General features: G+C 40.0%; 2 protein-coding genes and 1 non-coding gene across 3 annotated transcripts; all 3 read left to right on the forward strand.

Annotated features, from left to right (window-relative positions):
* Window positions 1-1,245: 1,245 nt before the first annotated feature.
* trnal-aag (transfer RNA leucine (anticodon AAG)) lies at window positions 1,246-1,327 on the forward strand. The gene has a single exon. It is a non-coding gene; the product is annotated as a tRNA-Leu (tRNA).
* A 588-nt stretch (window positions 1,328-1,915) lies between these two features.
* naa40 (N-alpha-acetyltransferase 40, NatD catalytic subunit) lies at window positions 1,916-13,418 on the forward strand. The gene is made up of 8 exons (XM_018684927.2): window positions 1,916-2,268; window positions 5,279-5,374; window positions 7,572-7,624; window positions 7,810-7,905; window positions 8,427-8,585; window positions 8,698-8,781; window positions 9,281-9,358; window positions 9,529-13,418. The coding sequence occupies exons 1-8, from the start codon at window positions 2,263-2,265 to the stop codon at window positions 9,674-9,676; spliced, it is 720 nt and encodes a 239-aa protein (XP_018540443.1). The 5' UTR covers window positions 1,916-2,262; the 3' UTR covers window positions 9,677-13,418.
* Window positions 13,419-13,728: 310 nt separating this feature from the next.
* On the forward strand, window positions 13,729-18,067 carry b3gat3 (beta-1,3-glucuronyltransferase 3 (glucuronosyltransferase I)). The gene is made up of 8 exons (XM_018684958.2): window positions 13,729-13,894; window positions 14,322-14,421; window positions 14,600-14,780; window positions 14,876-15,059; window positions 15,175-15,336; window positions 15,470-15,556; window positions 16,018-16,221; window positions 16,377-18,067. The coding sequence occupies exons 2-8, from the start codon at window positions 14,328-14,330 to the stop codon at window positions 16,473-16,475; spliced, it is 1,011 nt and encodes a 336-aa protein (XP_018540474.1). The 5' UTR covers window positions 13,729-13,894; window positions 14,322-14,327; the 3' UTR covers window positions 16,476-18,067.
* The last annotated feature ends 66 nt before the right edge of the window (window positions 18,068-18,133 follow it).

The raw sequence follows: 18,133 nt of genomic DNA on the forward strand, positions 1-18,133 counted from the left end.
ATATATGACGTTTTTATTACGATAAAGCCTTGGGATGATGATAGCAGAAACAAGACACGAAAATACTGAGGACACGACCTCTGTGTGCTTCAGTTATTTCCGCATTCAACTTTCTTTTATTGTAATTTGTGCATTTGAGTCATGATGATGTCATGTGGAGACAGAGACAAATCCTGGAGCTGCTCCCTGGACAATGAATAACTGCAACTGCTTGGACGCCATGACATCACCTATTGTGATTATTGTCCAATTTCAGCTTGATTCAAACAAAATATACTTTTGTGTATTATCTATTATTATATACACAATATTTTGTGTATTCAGTTTTAATGGTCCATCTTAGACAGAAGTGCCATTTTATGCTTTTATCTATTCAGGTCATGGTGTTCTGTTTTCCAGCATGCAGCAGTTTAAGAGGCAGAAGTGTGTTTGTATCTTCAGTGACTTCACCCAAAGTCATTGGATTGGTAGTTTCAGTGTAAATTCTGTATTACCGTGGCGTTTCCCATTAATCAGACTAACTATTCAATTAGAACTTATTTATATAAGTATATATGACATCAGGGTGGTTAATTAACAGCGCAACGTAGTGTAGCTCTATGTGATATCAGTAAGTATTGCTTTAAGCAGTAACAAAATAAATAAGAACTTGCAGAAATGGACATACACAGTTGCATACACATATGCCAATTGCAGTGTAAATACAAGATAAATACAAATAAAAAAATAGAGATCTAAAAAATGTAATAGAACTGTAAAATTATTTAACATCTCCTACCATCCTTAGTTTTAACACATCCTAGAGTAGTTAAATGATGACTTGCAGGGAGTAGAACATCTGAAAGAATTGATATTGAAATAGAATGGAAATGATTATATAGAAATGTAATAAAAATCTGACTGCTAGCAACTTGTAAAGGGCCAAATGGTCACTGAGCTTGTTGTTATCAAATTAGTGTGATTGTGTTACATATAATATGTTACTCCCAACTCCCTGCATCACTGTTGGTTATGATAATATTTCAAACGATCTTCTGGCATAAATAATAACTGTAAAGGCCAATGATTATCCTCCAAAAAACGTGAAATGTGGTATGTTTCTTGACCCTGTCCAGCCCCCCTGATGGTCTTTCGTCACTTTCGTCACCAAACAAGGAAACCATGTTCGCGCTAAAGTAGTGTCGCTTTCAAATGCTGTCGGAATAATAACCAGCAGATACTCAGCATGATTTTAATGTGTGTCAAGGTAGCGTGGCCGAGCGGTCTAAGGCGCTGGATTAAGGCTCCAGTCTCTTCGGGGGCGTGGGTTCGAATCCCACCGCTGCCAAGAAACTTTTCTGCGGAAACGATTTGGCAATGTATGAAGATCTGAGTACATACAGTGTAACAGCAGCCGACATGTTAGTAGGACTTGTCAACGCTGTTCTGTCTAAGCAGTATGGCAGTGGTATTTCAGGCACTGACATGGCCGGTTCATACTTCCTCTCAGGCACTGCGAATGCGGAGTGGTTTGAATAACCATCATCAGTTTTAAGTTTTTTTTTTTCATATTTCAGAGGGAATATTGTAGTAAAATTTATTAATAAAATGCCTCGTAGCCACATGAACGTACCACTAACAATAATCCAACAATGTGTAATATATACCGCCTCACAGAGTGTCATTCTCTTGCAAAATCGTAATGATAAATTTACTCAAATATCTGAATACTTCTTCCACCACTACTTTACATTCAGGAAACGCAGTTTTCAGCTTACAACAGAAACATTAACAAAGGAACAAACGTGCGTATTTCTGAACAAATACACAAAAATATTTGACAAAAAATAACTTTCCGCAGAATTTTGGAGCAGTACAATTCTTGAAAGTCCGTTTGGGACTCAGTAGGTTTTCATAAATCTGAGCTCAGGGGGAGGACGTGAATGCAGCATAGTTGGACGCGACGGTGAGCGGAGGAAAGAAAAGGGCAAGGAAGGGACCTGTAATAAATTCAGCCTCGCACTCTTGGCGCCAATCAGACTTAAAGAGAAATAAAACAGCGAAATTTCCATTGATTGTTTTCAGCATATTTGCGCCTAACCGCTGCTCCTCTCACAGCCGTCGGTCGGTGCTTTAGCAAGCTAGCCTCGTCAGCACACTATCTATCATTGTCATATTAATCTGGCCCCCTTTCTCTCTGTCTGTAGTCACGATACTAATAACTCAGCACAGGGACAATAGAGGCGTGTTTCTCCTGGGGGACCGATAAGACACAGCGGCAAAATGGGGGTGAGTTTTGTCTGTTTAGCTCATGTCTCGGTGCGACGGTGATACAATGAAAGGTGGATGTTTTGGGCTGATGAATGCGTGATGGTGAGAGGAGAGAAAGAAAGAAGGAGGGAGGAAAGGGAAGGGAAAGGAAAAGAGACCATGGTGGATGGATGTAGCTCAAGGTGTTGGTTAGCCGTTTAGCTTCCTCCAGATAGCCCGGATAGCAGCGAAACGTTAGCCTCGGCTTACACTCAGTTTTTTGGGGGCATTTTCAGTATTATTACCGCATTGTCCTTGCCGCTGTGCAGAGTTAACTTCTCCCAGTGTGTGTTGTGACATTGTTAGCTTGCTAACGGTGTTAGCTTCTTTGGAATGCCATATCAATGACGAGTGCTTTGCTAGCCATTAATGCTAATCACTTGTGAGTGTGTGTGTGTGTGTGTACATTTTACCAACAAGCCAGGGTGTGCTGTGTTGGCCCACCTGGTTATAACACACTCAGGCTTGTTGGATATGAATAATGTACACACTCAGGCCTGCACTCGGAGTTAGTTTCCATAACTTTAGCTAGTCTCTGTAAGCAGACTTGAGTTTATCCTCCACTTTCACTCCAGATAAACCAATCCACGTGTTTGCTCAGTCCCAGCTCAGTCTCTGTGCTTGGTACAGAGTTAATGCTCTGAGCTACAGCTGGAAATTCAGTGCATTCCTTCCCATAATTGTTACCTCTTCTGTTCAGGTCTGGATCTAATGAAGGAATTTTCTAATCCCTGCTTGTTTGTCCCTCGCCATCGTTTAACCATGAAGCATCAATTCCCCAGCTCTGCACTGTAAACATGTCACAGAAAATTTCATTAACATGCTGTAAATAGATGGGATTTCCCAAGCTCAGTAATGCAATTTTTCAGCTAAATGTGATACTGTCAGTATATGGCCACTTGTGATTATTTTCTCTTATTGATTAAGCTGCTGATTATTGTTTCAGTTAATCTGTAAAAAAAGACAGAATACATAGAAAATTTACCTGATGGTAGGGTAACGTCTTCTAATATTTGTTTTTGCGTGACCAACAGTCCAAAGCACAAATGTATTTAATTACAGTGATATAAAACAGAGAAATGCATCAAATTGTCACTTTTGAGAAACTCGATTTAGAGAATGTTAAGTGTGTTTGCCAAATGAATGACTTAATAAATTGTCAAAGTAAGGTTATTCAAAAATTCTTTTTATTTTATATCATATACTAAACTATATAATACATAATACCACTGTACAGGGTTTCCCCCAGGAAATGGTTTAGCAGAGGTGGTAAGTCACCCAGATCCTGTTGCATCATGTCTTTCGTTCAGTTTAGTTTGTCTTTGATGGCCAGAAAAGTCACCACACTCATTGGATATATGGCATTTTCATGGTTAAATAACTCCTTTTGATATTTGCCCCCTGGAAGTTACTGTTTTATTTCAGGGTGATAATTTTCCCTATGAAATTCAGGTGTCAATAGGTAATAATCACTATTTATAATAGTGTGCAGTTCTGGTAGAAAGATATTTAGCAGCTCTTACAGTGTGTGTTCTCTCTGTTGCAAGGCATGGATGCAGTCAGAGTCATTTGTGTGAATTATGACTGCACCATTGCCGATACTAGCATTGGACATCAAGCCAAGAGCAGGCTAAATTAGAGTATCAGTATCAGAGAATTTTTCCAATACTATAATCCCACACCGAGAGCAATATGCACCATCAGCGATATAAACACTCCACTGTTTGTCACGGCATTGACAAGTGGTGTTCATAACAGCTACTGATGTGAATATGAACACTCTGTTTTAGCTTACTATTTTATTTTGCTGTTGGCGTTTTTATAGACAGGATAACCATGTTTATAATCATAATAAGACCGTTTTTCTATTTAAGTGTGAGTACTACGTGTTGTTCTGCATGGCTGACCTTCATTTGTTTGTCTTACTTTGATCATCTCTAGTTGTGCTTGTTTTGAGGTTTGAGGTCTGCTGCGCTCTTGTTTCATTAACTCTGCATTGCCATGTTGATGTGTGTGTTAAGATGCTGCTGTAGATAAGCTCTGCACACACACAGAAACCGAATATTACTGGTAATTTAATCCAGGTGCAACTAAATTCTGTACTTAAAAAAAAAAATCTCCCTTGAATTTACCCTGAAGTTATGACTCTAACAAGAACTATACATTACATAATTGCTATTAACATAAAAACTGACATTCCTTCCTATTTAATCACACTAAACAGCAACAGATGAGTAGTTAAAAAATGCATTTGACCAATTTGTGGATTAGATAAAAGCACAGTAAAACCCCAGCTAAAACCTGGACTAGTGGACTCAGATTTTATGTTGATGTCTTGTTAGCTCTTCTCTGCTTTTGTTCCTCACTGCTGAAATTCCTCACGTTCACACACTTGGAGTGTCTTAGATCGATTCAGCTAAAGACACAATGAAGAATGGTATCATACCCAACCAGAGCCAGCGAATACTAAATTATACTTGCAGCCCCTCTGTGGATATGTGCACGGAAAGGATCAGTTTAAATGTATAATTGATCATATGAAATAGAGAAGGGGATTGATTAAGTGACAGGAAAAGCTAAAGATTCTCAGTAAATTAAATGAATGGATTGTGACAGTTCTTTGTCTCTCGCTGGCGAACATGTCTGAGTGAGGATTATGAAGCACAGACCTATTTATATTTTATTGTAATGTGATTTATTACACGCATATAAATGTCTGTGAATGAGGGGTGGCCTGATGAGAGAGTGGTTGAAGAAATTATTTTATTCTGACACATCTGTCTCCATCTTCTCCCTCTTTCTTTTGTTTTATCTCTGCTGTTTCCCTTCTCTGTCCCTCTTATTCTCATCATGACTTTTCTTGTCTCCTTTCAATCCTTCTCTTTTACACATTGACCATCTTCAATCCGCGCCTGGCTTTCTCTTCTGCATGTGTGCTACCATCTCGACATATTCCTCCATTCATCTCTTCCTTATTTCCTGTGTCCAGAGAAAGTCCAACAGAGCAAAGGAGAAGAAAGCCCGGCGTCTGGAGGAGAGGGCGGCCATGGACGCTGTCTGTGCTAAGGTGGACGCAGCCAATAAGGTAATTTGGTTGCAGAGAGGCAGCCGTCATCAACTTGGAGGACTTTTTAGGAAACCTCAGGATCAGGGGTTGCATTTTTTTTTTATTTTTTTTTAAGATTTTTCTGCATAATCTCACTGAATTGTAAGAAATTGATTGCTGTCAATTGCAAAAACAGAGAAATATTCTGGTAGTGTAGTTCTGGCAGTTGATAATGGCATTGCATTGATGTTAAAAATAAATGCACTCTTTGTATTTGTACAAAGCACCCACCACTTGGCCCTTTTTACATGCTGTTTCAGGCTTTCCAGTAGATTCAGACTGCGTCAAGCACAGCACTTAAACCTCCATTATGAGCTGTGAGTTCTTGTTTCCTCTGTTAAGTTACAGTAACAGACCAAATGCTGGAGATGGCCTCCCTGCCCTTATTACACCCATAATTGATATGCACATGACAGGAAAAGCTAAACAGCGCCATATGTTTCTTTATGCATAATTAATAAGCATTATTAAATCCTACCCATGAAGCCGAACAGACAGCTCCTGCAGCTTGGAGGTGGGCTAGAGCATTAGTAAACTCACCGGAGCCTGGAGGAGAACAAAGCTCTCCCACTCCCCTCGAGCTGAGCCGGAGCCGTTTCCTCAACAAGCTCTGAGCAGCCCTGCCTGGGCTTATTACTTTTCTGTGTCACATTGTCCCAAAATGGGGCACTTTGTGTTTCATGCTGTTCTCTCTCCAGCTCCTCACCGCTGTTGATGTGCCAGCAGAGAAGGAATGCAAGAAATTTTCCCAAAGTAACATTTATTTTGGTTTATGCTGCTGCCAGCGGTAATGAATCCTGTATTGTTTCAAATGAACAAACAGTGCATTCATTGCTTTAAAAAAAAGAGAGAGAGAAAACCTGATCCTGGTAGGTTCTCCTTGGCTGTAAAATGAAGCAGAGGTATGAATGGATTACTGAACAGGCCTACCAGGCACAGGCTCAGGGGTCAGAGGACTCAGAGGAACACTGAGCAGGAGCCCCTGTTTGAAGTGATTATTTGTCATCCTTTAACACCCCTGATGTCAAATCTGAGCTGATATTTGTTAGATTTTAGTTTATTTCCATCTAATACAGCTGCACATTGCAAACACAGTGATACATTATTTAAACATCTTTTTTTTTTTCTTGAAAAGGCACACTAACACCTTTTTTAAGATGATGCCTAAATCACACTGAAACAAACTATTTAAAATTACATACTTTAAATTATATACACATATGTCATGGTATAGAATTAGTTGTTCAGGTTCACGTAGCACAAATATGACCTGAGGAATTTCCACTGACAAATTATTTAGCGGAACATTTACTTTGATAGTTTTGTGAATGATTGTGCCTGTGTTTGTTATGTTGAGATACATTTTAATATTGGGGAAAATACCCAGATGAACTTTGTAACTAGTTAAAGACTATCACTCAGCACCTAATGTGCTGTTCTTTGGTGGAAAGGGTGTTAAATTGGATTTGTTGATGTCTTAAAACTGACTTTAAAAACATGACATTTCATTTCAAAAGGACACGTTGAACATGAGCAAAATTGTTTCAGCCAAGTTCAACCTGCAGAATATCAGGGGGAAAAAGACACAAAATGATCTGGTAGGTGGTAGGGGGTGTTTTAACTGTCTGCGCCTGGGGGCTCAATGTCTCATGATCTGTTCAAGAAAAGGGGTATTTTTAATTTGAGATTATGTAAACTCTCAGGGCCAGGGAAAAGCTGACTTTGTGGGTGCTTATTATGACTGACTAATGGGACTATAACACTAATAGCCCGGTTATTTTCCCGCCTGTATGAGCCCCATTTGGGCAATTTAGGCTCCAGAGCTGCAGTCTCTTTAACTGTCTATTCTTGGGAAATCACCTCCCTCACAAGTAAATGAAGAGTTTGATTTGAAAAGATAGTGTGTGGGTAACAGTAATAATTATTTTCAGTAATGATTTATTTGCCTATTATTTTATTAATGTGTGCAGAAAACAGTCAAAAAGGCATTTTTTTTTTGTCCAAACCTACAAAACCCAGAAATATTATATAAGACAATGAAAAACAGCTAATCCTCACAGTATCAGTTTTTAATGGGGCTCATTGTATTAAGACTTGATCTTAGAGGGGGAAAAGACTGTTGATAACTTTGTGTTTTGAAAGTCTCTTAAGCTAATTTTGCCCCTTCTTCTCATAGCTGGATGACCCACTGGCTGCCTTCCCAGCCTTCAAAAAGTACGACAGAAATGGGTACGCATCGCTTTGAATGCCTACAAAGGACTTATTCAGTGTCATGAAATACATACTTGTTTCATTTGCTGCATGGAAGGGGAAAGTTGGTCTGCTGGTGGTATTTTCTTTTTTGTGTGTCTCCCACTTTGACCACATTTCTCACACATTCTTGATGTTACTGTCCCTGTCGTCCTCCCACCCAGGCTGAACCTGCAGATAGAGTGTAAGAGAGTGACCTCCCTCAACCCACTGTCTGTGGAGTGGGCCTTCGAACTCACCAGAGCCAACATGCAGACACTGTAAGAAGTCTGTTCTGTCCTCTTCTGTTAGTTAAAGGTGTAGTTTGGAAACAAAATGACCCATCTTTTACATGTACAGTAGATGTGAATGGTAGATTAGAGCTGGTACAGAGGAAGTACAGACAAGCCAGGAATTCTTTGTGTGCAGCAGAATTGGAGAGTGACATCAAAGGGGAGCAGAGAAAGATGTGGATCAGTGTTTTTTTTTTTTAATATGAGTTTGAATCAGACTGTACACGCTGAGGAGCCTGAGGAACGGAGAGCAGAAGCAGTGCAGACAGATTTGAGATGAGGCAGAGAAATTACCATTTATCTTCTCTCACTTTGCCAGAATTTGACTTGTGCTCAATTTAGCAAATGGCGCCCAGTCACTCGAAACTTGATTTGTTCCATTTAGAAAACAGGTCCTTTCTGAGCGGCATTGCCAGGGCAGCCGGGATGATGGGGAGAAATGCGAGGGTAAAATTAGCACGTCAGGTCACGTCTTGAGTCGACCCATTTTCTCTTCTGTTGCGCCGTAGGTACGAGCAGAGCGAGTGGGGGTGGAAGGAGAGGGAAAAGAGGGAGGAGATGAACGACGAGAGGGCGTGGTACCTGCTGGCCCGCGACGCAGACTCCGCCCCCGTGGCCTTCTCTCACTTCCGATTCGATGTGGAGTGCGGGGAGGAGGTTTTATATTGGTAAGGCACCGATCCATGAGTTTGTAGATTTCAAGAAAAGTCTTAAGCTGTAGGTTCATTTTTAAAAATTATTTTACCTCTTTTATTTTAACCTGTTTTCTTGACTCTCCAGCTACGAGGTGCAGTTAGAGAGCAGAGTGCGGAGGAAAGGACTCGGCAAGTTCCTCATCCAGATACTACAGCTCATTGCTAACAGGTAAAAATTTACAGTTACCTTGTGAGACAGCGACCTTGTGTGAAATTTAGATGCTGTTGGGCTGCAGTGTGGATGCGCGACCCAGTGAAACTATGACTGATTTTTTTTCCTCTGCTGTTAGCTGTATAATTTTTTTGTAACATTCGGTCTCTCAAGGCTCATATCAGAAAGTCCAACAAACTGTATTTACTGTATTTACATTTGGGTCATATATTACAGGATTCACACTAGCTAACATGATTGTAAGGAAGGTAGGATTGAAATTATTGAAAAAAAAAATCAGTTTAGCAAACATTTTATGAGGAAGGAAATGCACTTTGCATGTTTGTTAAACCTGTTTTGATGAGAAGCACAGAATGTAAACATGACACCAGTTTGTCTACAAGAAAACTCCACAGGACGCCTTTAAGGAAAATATATCTGTCACATGCTTCAGCCATATGAAACTAAGGTAAATATGTTTCTGTATCTTCTCTGCTCTCTTGGTCTTTCTGTACAGTACACAGATGAAGAAAGTGATGTTGACAGTTTTTAAACACAACCATGGGGCTTACCAGTTCTTCAGAGAAGCTTTACAGTGAGTATACTGGCTCCACAAAGAAAGTCAATATTAGTAACAGTTAGAGGAAGTAGTATCTAAGTGCTGATGGCTGCTTTTATGTGTCCAAAAATGACTCTTCCCGTTTCATATAACTTCTCTACCCTCCTTCATCCTCCTTAACTCAACCTCTGTCTCCACACTTTTAGGTTTGAGATCGATGAAACTTCGCCGAGCATGTCCGGTTGCTGTGGCGACGACTGCTCTTATGAGATCCTGAGCCGGCGGACCAAGCACGGCGAAGCCTCGGCGGGACACACCCACGGGGGCGGCCACTGCGGGGGCTGCTGCCACTGATTGAGCTTCAGTTACTCCTTATGATTGGTTTAAAAGCCAGCAACTTTCATGGCTGTGTGTGAAAGCTTGAGCTGCCTGCTACTCTGCAAACATTACCAGTTTGAAACGGCCGTCTCTCCACGACCGTTAGAAATGAACCGATGGTGGAATACCTGGTTGCCGATGTTAATGTTGCATTATGGAGTGAGATTTATGTGTTCTTTGTGTATTCCTGCTACAAAAGCAGTATGCAGTGTGAGCTTTCACACATAGCTCCTGTTTGTCGTTTCCTACTTCTTGGTTCAGTGTCCAAGCCGTCTTTTCTCATTCTCTTATCCCACTTAATGTCTATTAGTAGTTCCCAGTCAAGAAAAAGCTTTTTGCTGACATTGTATACCACCACAGTCAACCTCATCCCATCCTGCTCTCATCTCCTAACGTGCTATACTGTATCGAATCATTCTGCAGAGCTGCTTAAACTGTGGTTTGGGACCTAAAATGGGATGCTAGCCTTTGGCTGTATTATAGAAACTTATTACCTCTAGTCAAGGCCTCTCAAGTTTAAGATTAAGTTTAAGAATTTATCTGAAACAGTAAATTCTGCTAAGTTGGTAAATCATGCTCTGACTCAAATTACCATGTAGCTAGGATTAGTTCTCTAATACAGCCCCTGATTTCCTTAGGACCTCACACTGAGACTACTAGCTTGTTTCGTAGAACCAAGGTCCCAGGATGAGGCTGAATGTACCCGTGTTTAGGTCTCCTTGAAAACAGTCTGAGAAGCCCGGCTATACTGTAACATTACCTGTTGTAACACAAGCTATACGCACATATGGCTTGTAGCTTATTGAGTAACAAAAGCACTGCAGCTAGCAGCAACTGCACTGTTTTCAACCACATTTGCCCGTGATACTACTGTTACATGATTACAGTACACCATTAGCACTACCCATCATCTCTATTCAGGTGATACCTAAATGTTTAGGCGTCTCCCCTGCTTTTATTTTTTTTATAACTTCTGAGACAAGATGTCCAAGATTGCCTTTTTCTTTATTGCATCTCCTTTTTCCCTAGTGAAATTAGTAAAGAAGAACTTTAATTTCTCATCTGTTGCTGTAAATCTGCATCCAGCCCAGACAATGACCCCATTGTGATCCTCTTGCTCATTCAGATGTTCAGCTTGCTTTCATATTTCCTAATCAGAGGTACATGTCATAAACTGAAACTCCTCGTTTCACTGCATCAATCCCTCATTTGTCACCCTTTCTCTCTGCCATCTTTTCCTTGTTTCCATGCCTAACGCATAAAAACAGGAGATTTGTGTCATGATTCTCTCCTGATTGACTTCCCAAATTTCCTGTGCTTCAGTTCTGTGAAGAAAATCACATCCTTCTTTCCTTCCTCCTGCTCATTGTGCCTCCATTCTCCCTCCATGTTCTCAAGGTGCTGAACGATGACTGCAGACACATTTACGTTGCCCTCATCTTTAGTCACCTTTGTACTGTTGCTTTACTCCCGCTTGCCTCTTAGTTTGCTTCGTTTCCAAGAGGTACTAATGATAAACAAGTTGATGTTGATGCTCCTTTTAGCTGTATTTAAAAACTACTAAAACCATCTTCCATCCCTCCTCTTACACATTTTGTTAGCATGAGCAAATCATATTGATTTATCATGGATGAAAATTGGTAGACGTCACCGCTTCATTGTATGGCTGTTCGAAGCTGATGAATGCTATTAACTTGGAGGAAGGAACATACAGTAGATGAATGGATGGATAATAGAAGTACTTGCTGAGCACTGAAGGCGTTTTTATGGTTGTTATTCCTCTCTTCTCCTCAGTCGTGACGTGTTTTCCCAGCCCGCTGTCATTAGCTTGCATGACAAGATTTAAAAAACGTTTAACAAAACTCATAGTTAAAATCAGGATTACATAACAGCGATGCTGCTTCTGAACTGTAGCTGCACTGTTTGAACCCGTATCTAAAATCCTCACGTGGTTCAAATAGCATTACTTTAATATTTCATACAAATCTCCTATGAACATCTGTGCATGTTAGAAGTATGTGAAAGGGAGAGTTGTGTGAAATTGAAAGACACTGCTGGGGTTTGGTATTTGTTAAAGCATCTTGGCACAAAGTCAGTACTGTAAGGTTTGGATAAAGTTGTACTGTACTGCCCCAGAATAATCTTACTGCAAAGATGCCTGCAGGATGTCCACTGAGGATTTTAGATACCACTTAACTAGTCAACCTAGAAAGGCTGCTGTAACCACTTCAACCTTGTTGATTCCATATCTGTTTACAAAACCTTCAGGGTATTTTTGGACAGTTTCAAGTGCTAGCTGTCTGGCTTAGTGGCCCTATCTAGAAACCACCATAAAACCCTTTAATTCAAGGACTGTAGTCAGTTTGTACAGATTTTATTTGCGGGCTGGAGGAGTGAAAAGATATTTCTTTACACTATTGTGGATGCAAATATTCCTCTTATCTAATGTGGCTGAGAGGGCCTTAACTTGGTACGGTTTGAAATGTTTTCCAAAACAGGTCATATCAGTAAGGCTCAACTTGAGATTTAATACAGATGGATGCCTGGTTAAGTATGTGAAATAAGGGGAGACCGAAATGTGAAGTAGACACTTTCTTAGACTCACCGAGATACTGAAATAATCTGTGTTACACAAGAACAATGATGTTATCATATAAAATCCCTTGTGGATTACTAAATCCAGATCCTGGGGTGAAAGTTTCTGGTTGTTTTGAGACTGGGTGGAAACAAACAAAAAATATTCTGAATATTCAGCACCTGTAGATGACATTTTGGTGTCTCATGCTTGTTTGAACTCTGATCATGAACAACAAAAACGATTAAACATGTTGCTTGTTTTAGTTCTAGGCTGACTTCTGATAAGTACAGTAATTCACTTTTTTGTACTTCATAGATTACAGTTAAAAAAAAGAGGATGTTGTACAAAGTGGTAGAATATCAATCGACTGACAGTCTCTCTCTCAGGTTAATCAAACGTAATCAAACCTCATCTGTTCTACTTAACAGCCATCTTGTCAGCTAGGTGTTTGCTGGATTGGATTGGCCGCAGCTCTGATCTAGAGTCAGTTTTGTGTGTCATACCATAACATTGTTGATTGATTTGAAAAACCTTATCTTAATTTTCTACTTTCAACACAACTACGAAAGTGATAACACTACTGTTCTGGGGGTGGTTTTGGTTTTTATCTTATGATACAGTGGAAGACAAAGCTCTATGCCTTTGAAATGTGAAATAGCTTAAAAGCAAATATGACAAACTGACCCTGGATCAGTGCTCAGTGGTTTTATTCAATCCAGATAGGTGGGCTGTGTTTAAAAAAAAAGGCTCACTTAAACTAAAAATGTGTTCGTGAAAATATCTTAAGTTGGTAAATGAGCCTAAACTTAACAAGTTTATTTTAAAGTCAGTGAGTACTTTTATTTTAGAAAATGGTTACAAACCCTCACAAAATCACAGATCCTTCTCTTGGTCTTTTCTCTATGTATATATATATATATATATATAAGCTGTTGTGGATCCATATTCATTTTCATTTCTTGGCCTTTTACAGGTAAAACACTTTTTTAAACATGTTACAAAAAAAGAAAGCCTCCATGTTTGAGAGTGAGTGTTTAAGTCCTGTCCATAAACGACAATGAAAGGGAAAACTAAGTCATTCTGCCTTGTCAGTGTTTTATTTGTATGTTACAAATAAAGGAAAGTTGTTTGACTTTTCAAGAGATGCCCTTTTATTTTTTGTCATATACAATTTTTAATATATTTATAGAAGCTTATTTCAAAGAGGAAATTAAGTAAAAATCAAAAATAATATGGGAAGTGTGAGACAGTTTTAAGTCCCTTTTGAGGCACTGAGTAAAAAAACTTTAAGAGATTAAGTCAACTATTTGACTTACTAGGTAAACACTGTAATGGTTAAAATTATATATAATATCTAGACTTCTTTTTTTTTTTTTTTTGCTATTGTGCAACATTCATGTGGAACTACTGCGCATGATCTGGGAGGTCTCTTTACTGTGTTGCACCGTAACCGGAAGTTGTTGGTACATTGCTGCAAAAAATGTCCTAGCTAAACCGAATGAATGGAAGCTGTTATGCACTGAGGTGCCTTTGCTCACATCTGTTCAAGATGACATGAACATTTAAGCTCATAAATTAACCCTCTCGCTCCTGTCTTCCACGAATTCCCGCCGCTGGTGAGTGCATGAAAATGATATTCGTTCTATTTTCTTGTCAGGCTAACATAGCTTAGCTTACACTGACTTATCAAGTTTAATGCATATTCATATCAGTCGACCTTGTCGGGTATAGAAAACACAAACTCACCATTAGCGTGAACGTTTTACACTCAGTCTCACAGAGAATGTAAGTCAAGTATTTCTTAATGGGAATGCTATCACTATTAGCTAGTTAGCTAAATGTTGAGTGCCAGTTGAGAAATTGAATTTTGGCTCATTTTAACACATTTAAACATCCGTAGGTTCTCAGTTACAATCTCCACAGCCTCGAGACAAAAAAATAGCATGTGATAAAATAATAAACTAATCAGAAATCCTCAGAAAGTAATACATTTTTACTGGTGATGTTTTACATGCCCATACTGTCATCCTTTCTGCTGGACAGGGTACCATGGCAACGAGGATGAAGCTGAAGCTGAAGACTGTGTTTGTGCTCTACTTTATGGTCTCCCTCCTGGGTCTTGTCTATGCACTGATGCAGCTTGGTGAGCTTCAGGGAAACATTACCTTTTGGCGAAAATACCTTTGGAGTCATTATGCACTTCCAGATGTTCTCCCATGCTGCCAGTACACATCATAGTGTAAAAACTATGCAGTCAAAGAAATCCCTTTTACTTTTGTACCTTACACTATCTTTGTCCATTTGTCCCTAATGCTTTGCAGGTCAACGCTGTGACTGCACAGAGCACGACCTGCCCAAAGACCGTACCATATCTCGACTGCGGGGGGAGCTGCACCGTCTTCAGGAGCAGATAAGGAAGTCAGAGGCAACCAAACAACCCCAGAAACAGGCAGACAAGCCCTCTCTGCCCACCATCTTTGTCATCACCCCAACATATGCAAGGTAGCCTTCCAAACCCCAACTCCTTCCTCCTCCATTACCCTCCATCTCCCTTCACACACAGTCACACCTTTTCTCTAATTTCTGTCCCTGTCCAGGCTGGTGCAGAAGGCCGAGCTGACTCGCTTGTCCCAGACATTCCTCCATGTTCCCCAGCTCCACTGGATTGTGGTGGAAGACTCGCCTCATAAGACTCCACTAGTGACCGACCTCCTGGTGAAGAGTGGACTGACCTACACACACTTACACATGCCCACTGCTAAGGACCGCAAACTCCAGGAGGTGGGTAGAGGCAGGGCAATGATTTGTGGAGACAAAAATCTGTTTCAAAATCAGTTTGTCTATATTTTTGTCTTCTTTGGTTTGAATGAAACACAATGCTCACTCTCCACCTCAGGGTGACCCCAGCTGGCTGAAACCTCGTGGAGTCGAGCAGAGGAATGAAGGTCTACGGTGGCTCAGAGAGGACAGGAGGGCTCAGCCAGGTGGAGACAACCAGCAGGGAGTGGTTTACTTTGCTGACGATGATAACACATACAGCCTGCAGATATTCGAAGAGGTAGGTGTTGCGAACTTTGTGACGGTGTTTATTTTTATTATTCTCAGAGGGGACTTGTGTGTGTGTGTGTGTGTGTATGTTAAATGTCCCATGATTAAACAAGAAAAACAAATGTCCTCTTGTCTTGCCTCAGATGAGGAGTACCCAGCGGGTATCAGTGTGGCCGGTGGGTCTGGTTGGAGGGATGAAATATGAGAGGCCTGTGGTTGAAGGAGGAAAGGTGGGTGTTTTCTGTCTTCTGGTTTGTGAACTGTGGAACTCAACGTCCACTTACCGTCTTTTTCCAGAGCTTTCAACTGCATCCGACAGTCTTCCTCAGCAGATAAAGTTCTCTGTTGTCATGGAGATAACTCCTTATCCTGTGACCCATATGCAGGACTTGGGTCATGACAACTGAGTGAACTTCATCCGCAGAAGAAGACAGTGAGATGCAATTGAAAGCTCCTTAAAAAGCTAGTAAGTAGACCTTGAGTTAAGATTTGATGGTGTTTGCTATAAAAATACACATAACCTGTTTTGTATTTTGATAATGAAACATAAAAACAAATATTACATTTGATAAATTGTGTTTATTTCTGTAATTCTATGCAACTTATATTTATGGATACTTATAAGAGCCACTTCAATTGAGCTATTACCTAATACTAATTCCTTATTTGTGTGTTTGATTACTCTTTGAAGGTGGTGCGTTTTCATACCGGCTGGCGTCCCAGTCGCCCCTTCCCGATGGACATGGCCGGCTTCGCTGTGTCCCTCAAACTGGTTGTAGCCAATCCAGAGGCTTGTTTCGATGGAGAAGCACCAATGGGCTTCCTAGAAAGCAGCTTCCTTCAGGGATTAGTTACCATGGACGAACTGGAGCCCAAAGCAGACAACTGCTCCAAAGTATGAATAACCAAATTATGAAACTTAGAAAAGAGATTTGTGTCAGGGAAGAAATGTGTGATTACAGATAGACTCAGTATATCTAAAGCAAAGTTTAATATTTGATTATATGTCCTATCATTGTGTGTGTGTGTGTGTGTGTGTGTGTTTTCTAGGTGTTGGTGTGGCACACACGGACAGAGAAACCGAAGATGAAGAGAGAGGAGGCTCTGCAGGCTCAGGGACTGGGTTCAGACCCTGCTGTGGAGGTCTGAGGAACACACACACACACACACACACACACACACACACACACACACAAACATATTGTAAAGCATATTCTGCTGTTTAATGCTGCATATGTAATTCTGCATTGTAAATACTGTAAAACAGACAAATATCTGTTAAGAGGTGACGTTTAAATTGAGCTGGTTATGACTGTTTGTTTTGTTGTGTCAGGTAGTAAATGTACATGTGTGTATATATTGAGTGAATGTGTGTGTTATTGTAACTGTGCTGGGTGTATATTTGTGAACGTATCAGGGTTTTCTTTGGTTTTAGTGAGATCGGCATCTTTATTTAGCAGTGTAGAGGATGAGTACAAACAATTGCCTGATGGGGGCGCTAGTTTAAAATTTGCAAAGCCATGCTGCAGTTACACCACCCGAACATTTCTGCTTAAAGCTGGAAGAACAATCCGTCTGACGACAGACTTGCACATTGTATCATTTCTGGGTTTTACATGTTGTGCTCAATGGAAATCCTGCATTCCTGGCAGCAGTTAGATATTTTTACGGCTGAGTTACATCAGGTCTGGTTCTATCTCCTGTCTGTGTTCCTTCTGTTGGTTGTACCCAGCTTTATCAGTGCAGTTACCAACATTTTGACTGAGATACAGTTGCCATGGAGTATTATTCATGCATGGCTTCTATTTTTGTGGAATTAGTGTCCAGTAATACCGTATTCAGTCACACAGATGTTTTTTTAGTCACGTTTCAAAAAACTACATCATCATCAGAGGCATGATCCTTCTCTTTATTTAGAACTGTGGAGCAAAGATAGTACTAAGGTGCATTTGAACAATATTCACCAAATAAACAGCAGCTAAAAAACATGACAAACAGAGCAAATCCTAGTGACTAATTGTTGCCTTGTCTTTATTACACTCCCATACACCAGTGTTACAAACACAGCTAGTCCAACTTCGCAACACTATGCTGCAACACAGACATTACAAATACAGAGATGCAGTGGTTCCACACCCAGTGCAGCTTTAGTGTTACAGCTCAGCGCTCAAATGCTGGTTTTCAATAGCGTCAAAGGACAACAACAACTAGTTCTAACAGGCATCTTTTTGTGTATACTTTTAGTAATGCTTTTTAGAAACATATAGTTTAATATAGTTTAGAAGCTCTGAATAAGAGAACAACACTACTGATGCTCATATTAATTGTTATGCAATAACAGAATGCAAAACACATGTTACATTTCCACACTTGAATTTGCCTTTTAATAGATAAAAACTCCCTGGTATTTTACATTGGCAGTATTTCAAAACTATATTTGAAAAAAAAAAAAAAAGCTTCAAGTATAAGTTGAACTCAGTGTGTGCTGGATTATCTTTCACAACAGTCTCAGAAGTTGGAAGAATGAAGAGCAAAGTAACATTAAAGTTCAAACAAAGTGCTCCTCAGCTGCTGTTGTATGATACTGTAAAAACAGCTAGTGCCTGCTTACGTGTAATTAGTGCCTGTAAGTCAGTTCTCTACTGGTGTAAAATGTATTTATTACTGTAATATTCTTTACATTGTATAATGTGTTCATGTCTGTCCCTGCTCCTGAAAATAAACCTAGTTAATGTAAAGCATATTTTTGTCATTGTCTCTTTTCAGATTTCTACTTTCTTTTCACTTTACCTGTGAATTAACTTTGA

This window comes from Lates calcarifer, linkage group LG14 (genome assembly GCF_001640805.2).
Source record: "Lates calcarifer isolate ASB-BC8 linkage group LG14, TLL_Latcal_v3, whole genome shotgun sequence".
Lineage (NCBI taxonomy): Eukaryota > Metazoa > Chordata > Actinopteri > Centropomidae > Lates > Lates calcarifer.